General features: G+C 35.4%; 1 protein-coding gene across 11 annotated transcripts in view; it reads left to right on the forward strand.

Moving 5' to 3' along the window:
* The window catches only part of CEP170 (centrosomal protein 170), an 85,436-nt gene extending 75,425 nt beyond the window's left edge, over positions 1–10,011 (forward strand). For all 11 annotated transcript variants that reach the window (XM_087967273.1, XM_087967304.1, XM_087967265.1 and 8 more), the window contains 4 exons: positions 839–927; positions 5,828–5,921; positions 6,345–6,396; positions 8,041–10,011. In XM_087967273.1, the coding sequence (XP_087823399.1) occupies positions 839–927; positions 5,828–5,921; positions 6,345–6,396; positions 8,041–8,333 (528 nt within the window). In that variant the 3' untranslated portion in view covers positions 8,334–10,011. The remainder of the gene's footprint in view (positions 1–838; positions 928–5,827; positions 5,922–6,344; positions 6,397–8,040) is intronic.
* Positions 10,012–17,160: the final 7,149 nt, after the last annotated feature.

Consider the following 17,160-nt stretch of genomic DNA (forward strand, 5'->3'; position numbering starts at 1 on the left):
GGGACTCTGCAGCCATCATAAATATGAAACAGTTGTCAAGTATTCAAATCCTGATCATTCTACCATGGGGATGCTGCAACTGTCATAAGTGTGGAAAACAATCATAAATCACTTTTACGGTGCCATTGTAACTTTGAGCAGTCACTAAACAAATGGTTGTAAGTCAGCCTTACAGTTCTTCCGTATTTAGAGCCACTGGGTTCTGCGTTGCTTAATTAAGGATGTTTATTTCTGTTGAGCAAATTCCTTCTTAAATTATAATTACACTTTCCTGAATTGTAAATTTTCCATCCCCAAACTTTACAAACTAATATAATACAATATTAGCAATAAATATATAAAATAATAATGAAACTCTTCGCTATTTGACTGTAGTTAGCTTGAAGTTATAATACATTAGGCGTATGCAAGATCAAATATATTCTGCATTCTGCAAAGATTCTAGAGAAACATTCCATTCCTTCTTCAAATAACTCTGTTGTGGGATTGATCCAGAAGTTAATATTCGAATACCTCAGATGGAGTTTGGAGCATGTTCAGTTTAGCATTCTGAGTTAAACAGGCCTGTATAAGACATGAACTGTTTAAAGGATTGTCTTTCTACTTCTACATTAATCCATAGAGTGGAAGAAGGTTTAAAATATATATTTTGGACATCAATTTAATGCTATCTAAGTCAAAGATCATCATGGTCTCACATTCCATCTAAGTGAAATTATATGACAGAAATGACTTTGAGCATGATGTGGAAAAATGAATTAGGATACTTGGTTTCGCTTTTTGTAAGAATAAAATCTATATTACATCAATTTAAAATTTCATTTTCTAAAATTTTCAGGTTATGGGAGATACCTTGCTGTTATCCTCAGTCTTCCAATTTTCTCGGAAGATTCGGCAATCTATAGATAAAACAGCTGGTAAAATAAGGTACCTATTTTCTTTAGCCAAAATACTCTTACAAAAACTGCTGTTAAAACACTTCTAGAATAACAACTGTGTAGTGACCAATACTTGAGTTTTGAGAACAATTTAACTTTTATTATTATATAATATTTTTGATGTACATAGCTGTAATATATACAGACAAGAATTAAAATATAATATTTGATATTTTTATTTTCTGGCTTAAAATTAAGAAATAAAGGGAAGGAAAAAATGTACTTTCATGTTTTGCAGACTTTTTAAATTATATATGTTATTTTCACTATGATGTTGATAACTTCTTTTCATGTAAATCATATAGAATTGAAATTATTAAATAGTATTTATACCCTAAGTTTGTTAGCAATATGAATATGTCTATTGCCAGTTTTTAATAGTCTGCTTTTACTATCAGGAGGTGATATTTTTCTCCTTTCTAATGACTTACCCATTTTACCCAATATATAGTGTGCTTTTCTTTTCTCAATTTTTTTTTAGCTACTCATCCCACATTTTGAAATAACAGTTCTTTTTCTACATACATGTCATGACTATTTCTTCATAATAATATTCTATTGTAACTTGTTTATTTATCTTTCTGCCCAGGAATTTATCTGAATAATTTTTTTCCCTAAAAATAGAAAAATTGTTACTTTTTCACAATGCATTATCTCAGTCAATTATATGACCCTAAAAGATAGAACAGTTATGAAATGTTCATATTACTGAAATGTTCTGTTTTTAAACACATTAGTCTTATCCAAATTCTGTATTTTATCCATGCATCAAATAATTACATGACATAAAAGAGTTAGAATATTGTTGTATTTTTAATGTTATTTAACAGCTTTTCTGTAAATGTTTTTGCTGTATTTTCTATTTTATAATATACTATCTGTTCAAGGTAAATTGCTAATTATAAGCACACAAGACTTGATTATTCCTAGCATGTAAGTTAGAATGAACCTTGTTCAGTCCTTGGGTATAATTTAAAATGATTGTTGTTTTTCCTGGACTTTTAATTATTTTTGTATGTTTATGATACGTTTACCATTGTATTTTGTCAGTTGTCATAACGTATTGGGGCAGTTCCAATGGTGGTATTCGACTGGTTCTGGAGAGCCGGTAGCGGCGATGAGCAGCGGAGACCGAACTGGTTCTCTCCGCTGCTCTGTGTTTGGCCCACCTGCCCGCCTGGGCTCCCATACTCACTTTTATGGCCAGAATTCAAAGTGCAGCTGCTTTGCATGGCACAGAATAGTGCCGCACAGCAGCTGCTGCAGCAACTGGCATCATGCAGGCTTGCAGGAGGTGAGTTAGAATGCCTCTGCGCCTCGTCAAAGTGCACGTTTAGCACGCGTGTGCATGCAAAGTGTGTGCACGCGCGCAAAGCGCGCCCACCAAGCCACACCCACCGAACAGGTGGCAACTTTATTTGAATACCACCACTGGGCAGTTCATAAATTTCATAAATAAATAAGCATGAAAAACTAGAATGCCTGCAATTCTGCAGATTTTTCCTGAATATACAGGTATTTAAAAAATTAGCAATATTTTCCAGAGACAGTGAAATAGCTACTTTCTCCATATATTCACTCTCCCCATTCAAGTACATGGGAAAATTAAACTTGTATGTCACACAACTTTCTGGGGAAGTCACAACAATCAAGGAATTAGAGCATTAGCTTGTCAGTCAAGTGCAGCCTACAGAGGTAAGCCGTTAGGTATAACTAAATCTAAGTGTGTGTATACTTTGATTTGTTCTTCACAGAATCATCAATGTAAAGCTGTTCATCTCTGAAATAACTTTTTTTTTTTCACTGTTGTTCTCTAGTCAACATGGGAAATGAAAGCCTGGAGTTGCATTTTAACTCTAATAACTACATGTAAAGTTCTGGCAACTAACCTATTCAGTGAATCAGCTATTAGACTGACTCTGTTTAGACACAATACTGTCTGATAAATGGAGATTTACTGGCTTAGGAATAATCCATGTGCCAGAAGAGAACTTATTTCAAAGTATACAAAGACTTCTTGATATTTTCAGCTTCCCTCCAAATCAGATATCAAAACTACTGCTTGGATACTTATGTCATAGACTTACCTGCCATAATAGCAATATTTGATACCGAATGGTAAAATAGGTGTAATCGCTTTGACTTACATGAAGTTTATATACTTGCAGTTGTAACCATTTAAAAACATTAAACGTAGAATTTAATTTAATTCATTAACTTGTAGAAGGGTGTATGCTTTCAGCAAATTAGGTTTCATCTGAGGAAATGTGTCTGTAAGTTGAAATATTTTGAGGTTTGGAAGGAAGCATTGATTTATTGCATTAATATGCATGCACATATTAGCACAAGTACCTGGGCTTCTGAAAATAAGCAGACATTCAGAGACTGCTGTTAGTCAGTAGAATGGTGATTTTTCTGTAACAGCTCCAAGAGAAGGCAATTTTACTTTGCCTTTTAATATATTAGGACAGATCTATTATATCATAAGGATAAAAAGGCGGAGCCCCCACCCCCTCCCCCATAGTTTTTAGAAAATTGGTGAAAATTGAGCTATTTCCAAAAACCTTTCAATAACATCCTGTGTGCCTCTTGTTCTTTGTCTTAGTTTTCCTCTCCTGTTTTTATTTTATTTTTGCGATAAAGGCAAAAATTGTAAAATGAAAAGATCTGCAAGAATTTAAAAGATATTGGAATGAATGCCAAGAAAGCTTTTTTGAGGAGACTAGGACACCAGCACTGCAGAATTCTCCCAGTTTTAATAAATTGAGGATAAAACATGTGCGTACATGAAATTGGAAAGAAAAAAACAAACACAAGTCAAAAACCATTTTTTAGTTAACCTCTATGCTGAACTTTGAAAGAGCATTTCAATTTTACAGTTTCAGCTAAAACAGCTTTTTTGAACCAACCCAGTGATGTGGCCTGGGGCTTTGAATTGTTGGAATGGGGTATGTCTCTTTGCTTCAGTTGACATCAAGGGCTGTGCATACCTGTGCCTTATTACTGAAGTGGAGGAGGTCTATCAAGGCAGCTCAGCTAAAGCTCAGCATGCCATCAAGAGGTTTACCTTCGGGTAGTGACATACCTCAAAGTAAATTGCAGCTGAACCATGTCTTTTAGATGGGTAGGTATTAGGAAGGCTAGGAAAAAGAGATGCAGATGTAGATGTGAGGGAAAATTTGCAGATGCCAGGCAAATTGCCTCCATGGCTCTAGGTTCCACCTGTGTATCTAGGAGAAGCCATGGATACAAGAGGAACTCCAAGTTGCAAATCTGCTTATTCTGGGGTAGTGCTGCTTGATCAAGAGATATAGGTGCAGATAACAAGAGCCTTGGTATATAAACAGCATTCCATGGGTTCAGTTTCAGCCTGTTTTATGATTACTATATGCTATAAGGTCTTGGTATCAATACTTTTACAATATTATCAGTTTAGGTTGAGATGGCAATGGAAATCTGGGTATAGTTTAACATATGGATATTACACACTATTATAGTGCATGATCTCTCCCAGTAGCTTCATATAGATGGGTAAATAATAAGGGGAGAGAAAAGAACCCAATGTCCCTCCATATATACTTGAACAGCTCTCTTTCCTTTTACACCAACTGAAACAAACCATTGTGGAAGGAGTAGAATCCCTGAAGGACAGTGTTCCCAAAGCTCAATTTTCATAGATCAGGGCTGTCAAACTCCCATCTGGATGGATGTGTCACGCGCTGGCTATGCCCACGTGAAAAAAAGTGAAAAAAAGCAAAGTGCAAAGTGAAAAAAAGTCCCGATACCTCACGTGACACCATTGTGTCGATGTGAGTTTGACACCCCTGTCGTAGATACTCAAAAAGGATACCATAATTGACGATGGTAGTGAATGCTGCTGTGAGACTCGGAAGGACCAGAAGGGGTACATTAAACCCCTGTATGTTCTGACAAACTATCACATTCAGTGGTGCTTCTGTTCCATGTGCAGCCTGAATTCTCATTCAAGGGCATTGTCCTATCAGCTGGAGTTTTATCTGGCTGCAGTTCAATACTTGGTTTGGCACAAAGTATTGCTCCCAGACTGTTTGGTCCCATTGATCATTATTTGTTTTGATTTTCCCAGGATTGTGACCAATGCTCAGCCTCAGTATTATAGGTGTTTGTCAAAGATTATCTTTTTATAGCAAGGACATTGGATCTATTTAGAGTAGGTCCACAGTCCAGAAATATACACTTCAGGTGTCACTGGATTCACAATTAACAGTGAATGGCCTAGAGCACATTTGCTGAATCTTGGTTAAAATGTTTACTTCCTCCTTCCTGAACCAATGAGATTTGGAAACTCTTAGCCATGGAAGTATTACATTCCGTCTTGGCTACTGCATTGTGGTCTATGTAGAGTTACCATTGAATAATATCCAGAAGTTGCAGTTGGTACAAAATGCAGCATGTAACTAAAATAAGGGATCACATAATCTCCGCATTGAAAGATCTACATTCATTCCCAGATGCTCTTCAGGCATAATGTAAGATGTTGCCATTGATCTTTAAAGACCTAAAGAGCCTTGAATCTGCTTTCCCATTATGAATCTGCCCGGGCATTAAAAGCTGCAGGAGATGCTCTTTTCAAATTGTCTCTGCTACTCAGAAACTCATTTTGCTGCCACTTGGAAGAGAGCTTTCTCCTGCTCCCAAGCTATGTGTTGCATTCCCTAAGGGGTTGCTCCCTACTCTCTTGGCATTCAGAAAATTGGTAAAGTACATTTTTTTAGGCTTTTAATAGTTAATTTTATTTGTAGTTGTAATTTATTACTTTAGTTTGTTTGGTATTTTGAACACTGAATAAGGCAGGAAATAAATTGAATAAATAATAAGACACATCACTTTTTTGTGCTTCTTGGCTACAGAATATTATTCAAGGACAAAGACCGGAATTGGGAAGACATTGAAAAAAAACTGCGAGCTGAAAGTGATATCCCAATTGTGAAAACATCAAGCATGGTATGATTAAAATAATAAATTTAAAGAAATAGAAGTGAGTCATTAAAAAATAAATCCCCTTTTACAAATACGATTCTTCAGTTATTATAAAAGCCAGTGCAAACTTAATCTCAATCTCAAAATATTGACATTATTGTGTACCAGAATTTTACCTAACATTGAAGAGACTGAGAGAGCACCCAAGCCTATATCTTTGAAAATCACCACTGACTACCATTTTGTCAAATCAAATACCAAATTGGCTTTTTAAAACCAATTGTTTGTGTTCCATTCAGTTAGATCAACTGTAATTAGTAAAGGGTCATCTTTAAACCAGCAAAAACATTTGGACTGGGCTGGGCTGCATTATAAGGCGGGCAGTGGGATTGCTATTTTGTATTCCATCCTTGAATCTTAGTAAAAGTGACGTATTTGTTCCTGCAGGAAATCTCATCAATATTGCAAGAACTGAAGAGAGTGGAGAAACAACTGCAAGGTATTTAATATTCCATTCAACAATTTCTAGGAAGTGTGGTTTGCAGAAAAATAGTAATCATACAACATTTATGCAGGATATAGAATAGGATTTGGGTTTCAAGGCTTTAAGGATGGAAATTAATAGAGAATAAGCTTCTCTAGAATATTATCTGTTTCCTAGAATTTTTTGCTTTAGAAATTTGTACCCTGGAAATCATGGCTTGGTTTATGGATTTAAGGCGAAAGATTTACCTGATTTAAAGAGAACCAGAGTATAAAGAAAATTAGATTTCAACTGTATCCTATTTCAAGGTCAACATACTAACAATAGGCTTGGAGAGGGCTGCTATAGTTTGGTGGACAATTGGAATCTAAAATCTAAACCACTTTAATTTATTAAAAGTTCTGAGAAAGTAAGTCAAGGTTGATTTTCCATAGGTTTTTGATGAATAAAATTAGCAAAGAAAATGTTTAATACTTATTCTTAGCAATTTTATGTATTATTCCTGTATTATTTTCTTCATGTGCCTGAACACTACACTTACTCTGCACCATGGGCGTCAAACTCGCTGTGTCACGTTGCTGTCACGTTATGTTTCATGACGTTCTTCCCATTTGCAGAGTTGGGGTGGGCTGTGCATGATGCATCTGGACTGCCAGTTTGACACCCCTGCTTTATACTGTAACCAAGTGCTCAGAGCCTTGCTCTTTTTAAATGTGTGACTGGACGGGGGAAACCTTCATCTTTCTTTTTTTTGTAGCTTGTGTTGCATGCACATAAACAGGAATAACCCTTCTCTGGTCTATTTGCCCCTGTCGATTTGTAAACCCATTGAACATCACTGTGGAAACCTGTGCTATTTTCTGAGTATAGGTTTCAATATTATAGTGTTTTACAGTTTTGTATTGTTAAACGTAACTCCCATCCCTTCATTTCAAAGTGTTAGTTGTTATTGTGAGAATGATTGTATCACTGTCATTTTTATATTATTTTTGTTACTGCTATGACCAAGATACTGATTTGAATAGAGGATTTGAGATAATGATATGAACCTTTTTGAGCCAGTAGGGCAATCTAGAAATCTGAGAATGATTCATCTGTCTGCTTAGAGAGAAAAGGGTTTGCCAATTCACAAAATTAATGCTGAGGTGGACCTAGGGAAGCAGAAAAAAAATAGTCAAACTGGTGAGAATACACTCTTGATTATTCAATATGCCTCCTACCCTCTCTCTTATTTCTCGGCAGTAAATACTTCCAAACAACTGCTGGCCTATAGCCAACCATCATTTCTATTTTCTAAGAATGATCACTGAGCCTAATAAAGAGGAAAAACAATGTGCTAGTTGTATCTGCAGACAAATAAGTCTTTGGGTTTTCTGGAAGATTCTTGCTTATTGACTGTAGTGATGTTCCAACACTGATATGAAAGGACCATATACATGTACAGTATTCCTTGGTGATTGCTTAATAAATTTTGTTTCTTGTCTTGAACTATTGATGTTAATGGCCCTGGATATATTATGCTGCCCCCAATGTTTTTAACATTTTCGAGAAGAAATGAGATGCAAAGGAAATTAAAAGGCTGACTAACATTATATTAATTTTAACTCAGTTAGCCAGCAGTTCAACTGATTTCTTTCCTGCTTTTTTCTGTTTATTCAGTGATTAATTCAATGATTGACCCTGATGGAACATTGGATGCTTTAAGCAATTTGGGATTTGCTGGTCCTGTCCAAGCAGCTCATCCTAAGCAGAAATCCACTCCGGGTTCTCAAGGTGCCCATCCTCAGATACAGATACAGCCCAACTGTCTGCCAGAACCAAGGGCTGTACGGCCAGCCACTGCCTCTACTTCAAGTGGAGTTGGAACTGTTGAATCCGAGCATGATTTCAGCATACATTTCAATAGGTTCAAGCCAGATGGAGAAGAAGAAGATCCAACTTTGTGCAAATGACATGAATGTGATCAGTACTTTTAGTATTGAATGTGCAAAATTCATTAACAGTCTTAGCATCCTTTAAACAGTAAAACAAGGTTGGTAAAACTGTTGTTGCTTTGTTATTACCAACTACTTTGTGATATTTTGGATGTCACAAACCATTTGACTCATTGAAGTAAAACATTGGTACCAATGAAGATGCACAGTTTATTATCCTTTTACGAGTTTCACAAATACTTGCTTTGAATATTTTCTTCCAGAGTTTATTTTGTTTAAGTGGACTTCAACCAGCCAACCGTCCTTCATTTTAAAATTCTGAGTCTCCTTTGGTAAGGTGATCTTAATTAAGCTTCTTGACTTAAATTTGTATAAAATGATTACTTAAGCTTGATTCTGAATAAAGGGAGCTAATTAGGACATTACATTTTAATGATATCATAACATAAGGAAAAGCAGACTTCAGAATAATTGTTTCTATCTTGTAGATTGCTTAAAGGTTTACAGGGCTCAAATATTATGTTTGCACTAAGAATTTACTGAGAGTGGAGAATGAACATATCAGTAGGAACTAATTACACTATACTGTACTTTGGAAAATGATCTAAATTGTTCTTTTTTAAAAACAAAATACCACTTTGAGGGTGGTGCAAGTCAACTTTCTAGGACGATCCATTTGACACGTGAGGATCCTATTCAATATGTCTTTTTGATGTTAATGAAATTAAATGTTATATAATTTCTTTTCAGATGTTTGGAACTACAAAACCAATTTAAATATATTGCTGTGTGTGTCTACTGCTTGAAATTCTTTTTTAATGCTTTGTTACCAAGATCAGACACAAAATTCATTGATCATGACTTGTGAAGCTTTCTTCCAAAGTTTGGAAATAGGGTAGTGATAATCTAATCATTAGATTGACTCCAGGCATACAAATTATAAATGTTTTCCTGTAGAATCTCTAGTAAATCTGTCTAATATGTTTATAAGAATTTCTGGAAGAAACTGCTAACATAGACCTTTTGCTTATGTTGCTTAACAGCAAATCTATTAAGATATCACATATAGGCCTATTTATCTTTAAAACTGTCCCAATTTTAACATTTGGAAATAATAATTTAAAAAAATTAACCAACTTGTATTTCCAGAACACTGTAATTTCAAGAATGCTACATGCAATTAATAACTGGAAATTGTGTTTTTGCATCAGTCTATATACTAAAATTAAAAATTCAACTTTGAAGCTTCTATGAGCTAGTCTTTAATATTTCAGCAATAATCATATGTGTCAGTTGTTTAAAAATACTCCTTTCCTGTACAGGATTTTGGAACTGTACAGGATTTTGGAAGTCATTGCAAAGCCTGGCCAAGTAAATATACAAAAAGCTTTTTTGTAGTAATATAAAGAATCCAATAATCCTGTTGTATATTGGATTACTTTTCTTGTTTGTTCATTTGTTTAAAAAATTAAAATCTGCCTCTTGTCAAACTCTGTATCCCACTCAGAGGTCAGGAAACAATTGTTTACAGATACCATAGCAGTTTAAACTGATGTATGATGAAAATACATATATTGAGAATAGTGATATTTTGGCCATCATCATTCCTATCTTTTCAATGCTTGGGAGAACTATAAACATACAAGTATGAGAAACTAGGAAATATAGAAAAATTAAACATTTTGACTCTTAACACAATTCTTTTTGTGTATTCTTTTCCAGACATTTACACATTTTGTGTTCTGTAATATTTGCATTTACAATTTTCTTATTTGTATGGATGCATACTCCTTATTTATTTTTGTTACACTTATTATGTATGATGTTACAAGCATTTACAGGTCCATTTTTAAATAAAGTGTTTCTGGAACTTTATACAATAATCTGATAGAAATGTGTGATTTATCTGTGTGAACATGTTGTGATTTAGATCAAGTTCAGTGATTATGAAGAAACTTTTTTTAAAAAAATGTATTATGTGCTTGGGAATAATTTTACTGAACTTTGTATTATCTTGGTGTAAAGAATAACATATTATTTTTATTGTATAGCAGGTCTTCACAAGGAGAAACTAAAATCAGTGTATGTGCAGTCATTCCAGCCTGCATGCAAACGCATGCATGATTTCGTATTGGAAATTGGGTGGGTGGGATTCAGAGAATGCTTCAGAGTATAGAGATGTATTATTTTACCTTGGAAAGAGGTACCTCTCATCACAGATACAACAGGGCTTCTTGTGAAGATTTTAACAATTGGACAAATTCATAATGAGAGAAGCAGTTAGATGTTTCATGTCTAAAGGTCAATGCCAACATCATGACTACCCAACAACTACAGGACTAATTTCTGTCCCTCCATCCAGTTTTCTGCTTACCAATGACTGCTAGTCTTACACTTACTTAATTGCAGCTTGTTCTGCCTTACTCAGCAGATGAACAAGTTTAGGGTTCAAGGATATTGACTCCTTGGAAATTGATTAAATTGAATAATATCACAGAGCATCATTAACATGCTCTGAATTATCTACCCAGTGGTTTATGTGTCCATTGATCATCATAAAGAACAAGATAGAATAAGGTAGGATGTCAAATGTAAGCTGAACTTGACCAGTTTATGGTTCTCACAATCTACATCACTGATCCAGTATGTTTAGTTAACAGACCAGTGATATGAGTTTAAAAAGGCAAAATCTAAATTGGTAAATATGAGCCAAATCATTTCATTTAGTGCCATAGATTATACATTCTGAATTAACATTTCCTCCATATTGTGGAATTTCGTTTCATTTGGCTTTAATAATGTCTAAAGCAATTTTGGGAGTTTCATTGTGATTTTTTAAAAACAAATGTGATCAAGTGTAATTAGATGCTACGAATTGCAATTCAAAAGTGGGTGAAGGGTCACACCACAGTTTCCAAAATTTCTTACAATTGTTTAGATCAATGGAATTCTAATTTTCAAAGAAAGGATCATTTGGATATTAAATATGATATCATGGAAGTTTATATTTTGACTGAAAAATGAATATGACCACTAATGATGACAATTTAATAACACAATGAAAATCATGAACTCAGATTTTTATATCATGACCCAAAAAAATTGGGTTCACTCACAGTTGCAACAGTACTACAGCAAGTAAACTTGTTGCCACTGCCATCAACACCCTACTTCCTGCATGGATTTTATGCACTAACACTTTTTTGGGGACAAGAAAGTACTTTTGCGAGACAGAATAGTTGCTTTTTATTAATCCCATCCATCCACCCTTTGCAACCTAAAATATTGGAGGTTCTTTGCAAGTAGCGCAAGGCATCAATTTAGTTTCCATACTATGGTAGACTGCAATGACTCTCAAGGCAATAAAAACAACCTTAAAACCAATACAAAAATGTCGGAATACAGCACAATGGTGTACATTTAACTACCAAAGCTCCTCTACAATAGTTGTTTTTTTTTTTAATTACTTTTCAGAGAGCCACTAGGATGGTTGATAACATGAGACAATTCCATATCAATGTTATTCCGTATCAGGAGAGCCAGAACAGGGAAGCACTTTGCAGAGCCCCCTTTGCTTCTCAAAACCAGAGGAATCACCAGTGCATTATGTTGGGGGAGCGCACAGTGAATAGATTGATTCTACACAAAATTCAGCATGCCTAAAGGTACCTTGGAGTGAAGCTACATAGGGATTTATAGAACAAAACTAGCACTATAAATTGCACATCAAAATGGTCCTGTAATACAGGTAGTACAGCTGTGACAATACACTGAGTATTGCATTTTAGAATAATTACAGTTCCTAAGTGATCTTCCACGCATATAGAATTGCATAGAGCCATAACTGACATTCCAGCCAAAACTGGGCAAATCCCACCTGTAGCTATAGCCTCCACCTGTCTCACAAGTGATCCAGGTGGTCCCCACGTCATGGAATTACTTCTTCAAAGAATTAGCACTTAATCCAAAATTAGTATCAGACCTGCCAACCCTTCTAAACAGGCAACAACTTCCTTTTGCTAGCATTTGTCCCATTCAGCCCCTAAACACTTCCAGACCCAGGATAAAAATTTAAGCATCTCTGGCTCAGTCCAGAGTGGAGACATTAAATTCTGTGTCATTGGTGTACTGATAATACTACACTACAAACTAATCGATAAGTTTTCCCAGGGGTTTTAGGTGGATCTTCAAAAATACTACAAAAATGATTGAATCCCGAGGCACCTTACAAATAAACAGTCACTGAGCTAAAGGCTTCCCTTCCTTAAAATCACAGCAAAGGTAATCTGCGATTTCTGGTCCTTGCCTCGGTCTGCATGAAATCGAAAAGAGTTCAGATAATTTATTTCTGCGCTATAAAATAGAATTAAAAGCATCTTGATGCAATCATATATATGATATCAAAGGGGTTTTCCCCCCGTCTCATTCACCTTTGATCAATGTATAAGAGATAAGAGGTACACAAAATACAGTCTAAGGGTTCTGCACAAACAACAGAATATTTGGAATTCTATTTTTCAAAGATTAATAATTAGGTGACTCTTGGCCAGTTGTTAGGTTTCGGGTTGAACCTTGAGAAGATAAAAGAAGACAATCTCATGTAAATCATGGAAAAATACTTATTAATAAATAAAGTCATTTAAGATGTGGTTAATCTCTTTTTAAAAGATAAAAGTTCCAAGTTATGAGGTAGTTTTAGATTTCTCACTTTTATATGTAAGATTTTCTTCTTCATGGGATGAATAATACTTAGAGACACTAGATGGCATGTTGGTTTACTTTTTCACAAATTAATGCCAGATGGATTTGTGTAGACTTGCTCCTTTTCCTGAAAGAACATCCTCAAAGCAGTTAACAAAAATTACAAAAATAATAATGACAAAGCTAAAATACTATTTTTTAAAAAGTAAATTGTGCTATGGCAATCATAAAGTAATAGCAACCATTACAATTCATTATCTTTTTCATTAATTCAAACAACACAGTACACATTGGAGAACAATTTAAAACAAAGCATTTTGTATTTGTAAAAATAATAATCCTGCAATTGTACCTTTAACACCATCAAACATTTGTCTATCCCAGATTCTTGGGAAGAACTTGATAGGTGGATAAAAATGCTAAATCCAGTCTAAATATCTGGCTGACTGTGCAATGAACCATAATAATAACAGCTATAACTATCTTCTGTTCCCAGATGAAAAGCAAAATATAAATAAAATGATCAGTTTGATATAGTTGTTAAGGCTAGAAAGTAGGCAAGGTCAAGCCACTTTTACATTTATTGCCAAGAAAATTGCAGGCAGTTTCCAGGGATCAAGAATGACTTGAAAACACACATTTATTTCTTCAACAAGTCCTGTTTAAAGTGAAACAGACATACCACAAAGAAAAGCCCACACCAAAAAGATAGTTTCTTGTGCTGACCATTATAGTGGATCTTGTTGGTGCAGACTCCTATATCATATTGTAAGACCAGAACAACTTTATATAGAAGTAGGCAACTCTTTACATTCCTTGGAACAGCAAAGGTGACTAACCAACCAAAGGTGACAACCTAACCAACCAACTTAGGTGACTAAGCAAGGACTGGAGAACACAACACCAGCCATGTCATTAGAAGGCAAAATCATGAAACTGTGTCTCACTTACTTTGGCCATGTCATGCAAGGGAATTCACTAGAGAAAGCAATTGTGTTTGTAAGAGTTAGCAGTGAAATGAAACCAGGTCAACCAACCAGTCAAAGAACACAGTGACTGGACATCATCAAAGTTGACATCAGCCAGAACATAGAAAATCCCAAAAACATAGTGCAAGATTGGAAGATGTGGAGAGAGAACTGACCCACAGAATCACCAAGAGTGGGACATGACTGAATGGATAACATCTTTGCCATCACTCCTTTACATTGGTCTATCCAACCACGGCACCTTTAAGACATGCTGGCTGGGGAATTCAGGGAGATGAAGTCCACAAGTTGCCAAGATTGGACACCACAGCTTTACATAGTCCGGTCCGCAAACTGGTCCCATATTTTAAAGCAAATGATTTTTACTTCAAGCTAAATTCAGAATTATGGTGACTACCAGTTAAAAAGAATAAAAAGATGTTATTTTATGTTCTTCAAACAACAAGGCAGACACACGGTACACAATATAAAACCTCCATCTTTAAAGGGAGCTTTACATAGAATACTTTGTGGTCTTCTTACAAAGAGTTAATCACAGTGTGCAAATCTGAGGAAAGGATGAACATCTATCAGTCTTGCCTGATCCATTGAATAAAAATGTTGTGGGAACCTCTGAGAGTGATGCTTTCACTGACACCTGGAACAATAAATGTTTTGTTTCTGCCAAACCATTATTGACCTAGATTGGTTTGGCAGAGCTTCCAGAGTACAACATGGAGTTTGAAACAAAAAGACTTTTTTTTTTCATTTCATGCACACCTGAATTAAGCAGCCATAATAGCAGATAGATGCTTTTGAGTGAACTGTCCTGGATAAGAAAAAGGGCTGAGCTCATGATCTTCAAGAAGTATGACGCACCCTCTTTCATTTTATTCTCATTATCAGTATTACATCTGCCTCTTTGATGGGTGTCCTCCACTTATACTCCTCTTTGTGTATTTGTAGGTCAAATAACCTTTACAAGACTTTCAGTAACCTTTCTAAAGAAAGTCAAATGACCTGTTGGATACTCCTTTAAGGCTTGAGAAAGTGAAGAATGTTCAAATGTCTGTTAGTCATGCAAAAGCTTCAGCAGTCTTATTTCTTATATTTTACCACTGTCATTTTGATTACTGATTCATTCACCCCAGTTGTTTGTTGTTGTCATAGACCTATATTAAAACAGTATTAAAAAGATTTTTTTCCCCATTCAATCATGTCTGATACTTGGACACTGCCTGGACTAGTCCCTGCAGTTTTCTGGGCATGGCTTTTCAGAAGTGGTTTGCTATTAGGCTAAAGGTCACCCAGTGGCTTAAGATGGGACTAGAATTCACAGACTCCCAGTTTCCAGCTTCATGCCTTAATCACTACACCAAACTAGCTCTCCATTAAAAGGATATGCATATCTATATAACCAATGGAAAGATTAAGCCAATAGAAATTTGAAAAATGTAGTAAAACATGAACCAAAGCTCATACAACGCAGGGTACCTGCCTTTTGCCTTGATCAGAAAAAAAATATGTCAATAATTTGCCAAGATCTAACACAACTATTTTGCCAAATATAATATTGCATAGTCAGAGGTAGAATTGTTAGAGCCTTTGTCTCAGTTGTCAAAGATTAAAAACCGTGTTCTGCATCCTACTGAAGGTAGGTCTTTAAAAACAAGAGGAATAATAACAATGGTAATCAAAACATAAGTCAAATTGAAAGTAATATTAAGCATGCCACGGTAATACACTACAAAAAAGAAGGTATTCGCTGGTAGCCTGAATGATGGCAGAAACCAATAAAGCCAAAGCATTTTTTGGTATCCTCTATCCTTTGACAGGATAGTATCTATTTGCATGCAGTGTTCTTTGCTTTATAAAGAAGAATTTTGAATTGTCCTCAATGGAATTGCATCCCTGCTGGGCAAGAGGCCAAAAGAGTAACTTCTTGATTTCTTAGCTCTGCTAAAAATGCAGCTCTCTGTTATTACAAAGAAAATGTGAGCTTTCTTCTTTCCATTGAAATTAGCTTTCATATATAAAGAGACAGGTATGAACAGCCTACTGAATCTACAATAAATTTACAAACCATAGTCTATAGTCGTACATGCTGAAGAATCGTGTAAAATAAGCACCCGCAACTCTACTTATCTGTTACAATTATTTACTGAGCCTCCCTTAAACAAAATTACAATTACTCAATTTCCATCTGGTGGCATTTTTCATAGCAGCTGTCTCACTAAGGGAGTTGCTCAACCAAACCTGAAAGGCAGGTGCTGTACCTAACATTAATGTTTTCTTGGGCTGTTTCCTATGAAGCATCAATTAATTATAGATAATTACTGGTTTTTTAATGCACTGCCCTAAATTAATGAAATATTTATGCACCCAAAATATATCCTGCTGTCAATGGCAATTCAATTTTTCATGCATTTTGCTGATCAAATAATTTGAAAGTATGAGCCTATTCATTAGTAACAATTGCTGTAATCTTTCTCGAGGCTTCCTAATACAGCCCTTATACATAGAATATTCAGGAGGGGAATATTTTAAGCAGGGGAAGGCAAGCAGGCAAACTGCTTGAAATGGAACTAAAGAAGCTCTGCATAGAGTGGAGACCAGATCCTAAATGTCTTAATTACCAATCCAATGATTTAGCAACTTCAACACAATGATTCTCCTATGCTTTACAAAGGAATACTTCCATATTACTTTTCCCTCAGCCTTGGCGACTTTAAAATGTGTGGATTACAACTCCCAGAATTCCCCAACCAACAGGCTTAGTGAAAAATTCTGAAAGTTGAAGTCCCCATACCAGGACTCTCAAACTCATGGCTCGTGGGCCAGATGCGTCACACACTGGCCATGCCTGCGCCTGGTTTTGCAAAGGGGGAAAAAGTCACGATATGTCACCTGATGACACAGTGACGACACAAGTTTGACACCCCTTAAGGCTGCTGAGGCTGCAAAATCCTGCCTTCGTGTCATGTTTCTGGAAAGTTAAAACAGAAGTTCTGAGTTAGAAAAAGAGATCTTGGTAAAATAAAATAAAAAATTAGGGAATTGCTGCCTAAAAAAAAATTAAATAAAAAATCTGGTCTAAGATATGAAATACCTGGCCAACTCAGAACAAAAGAGGTCTCATTATTTGTTAAGTTCTATGAACTATTACACTCCCTAAA

Source organism: Notechis scutatus, chromosome 1, assembly GCF_049901735.1.
Source record: "Notechis scutatus isolate UNSWTSFEM ecotype Mainland chromosome 1, rNotScu1.2, whole genome shotgun sequence".
In the NCBI taxonomy this organism is placed as follows: domain Eukaryota; kingdom Metazoa; phylum Chordata; class Lepidosauria; order Squamata; family Elapidae; genus Notechis; species Notechis scutatus.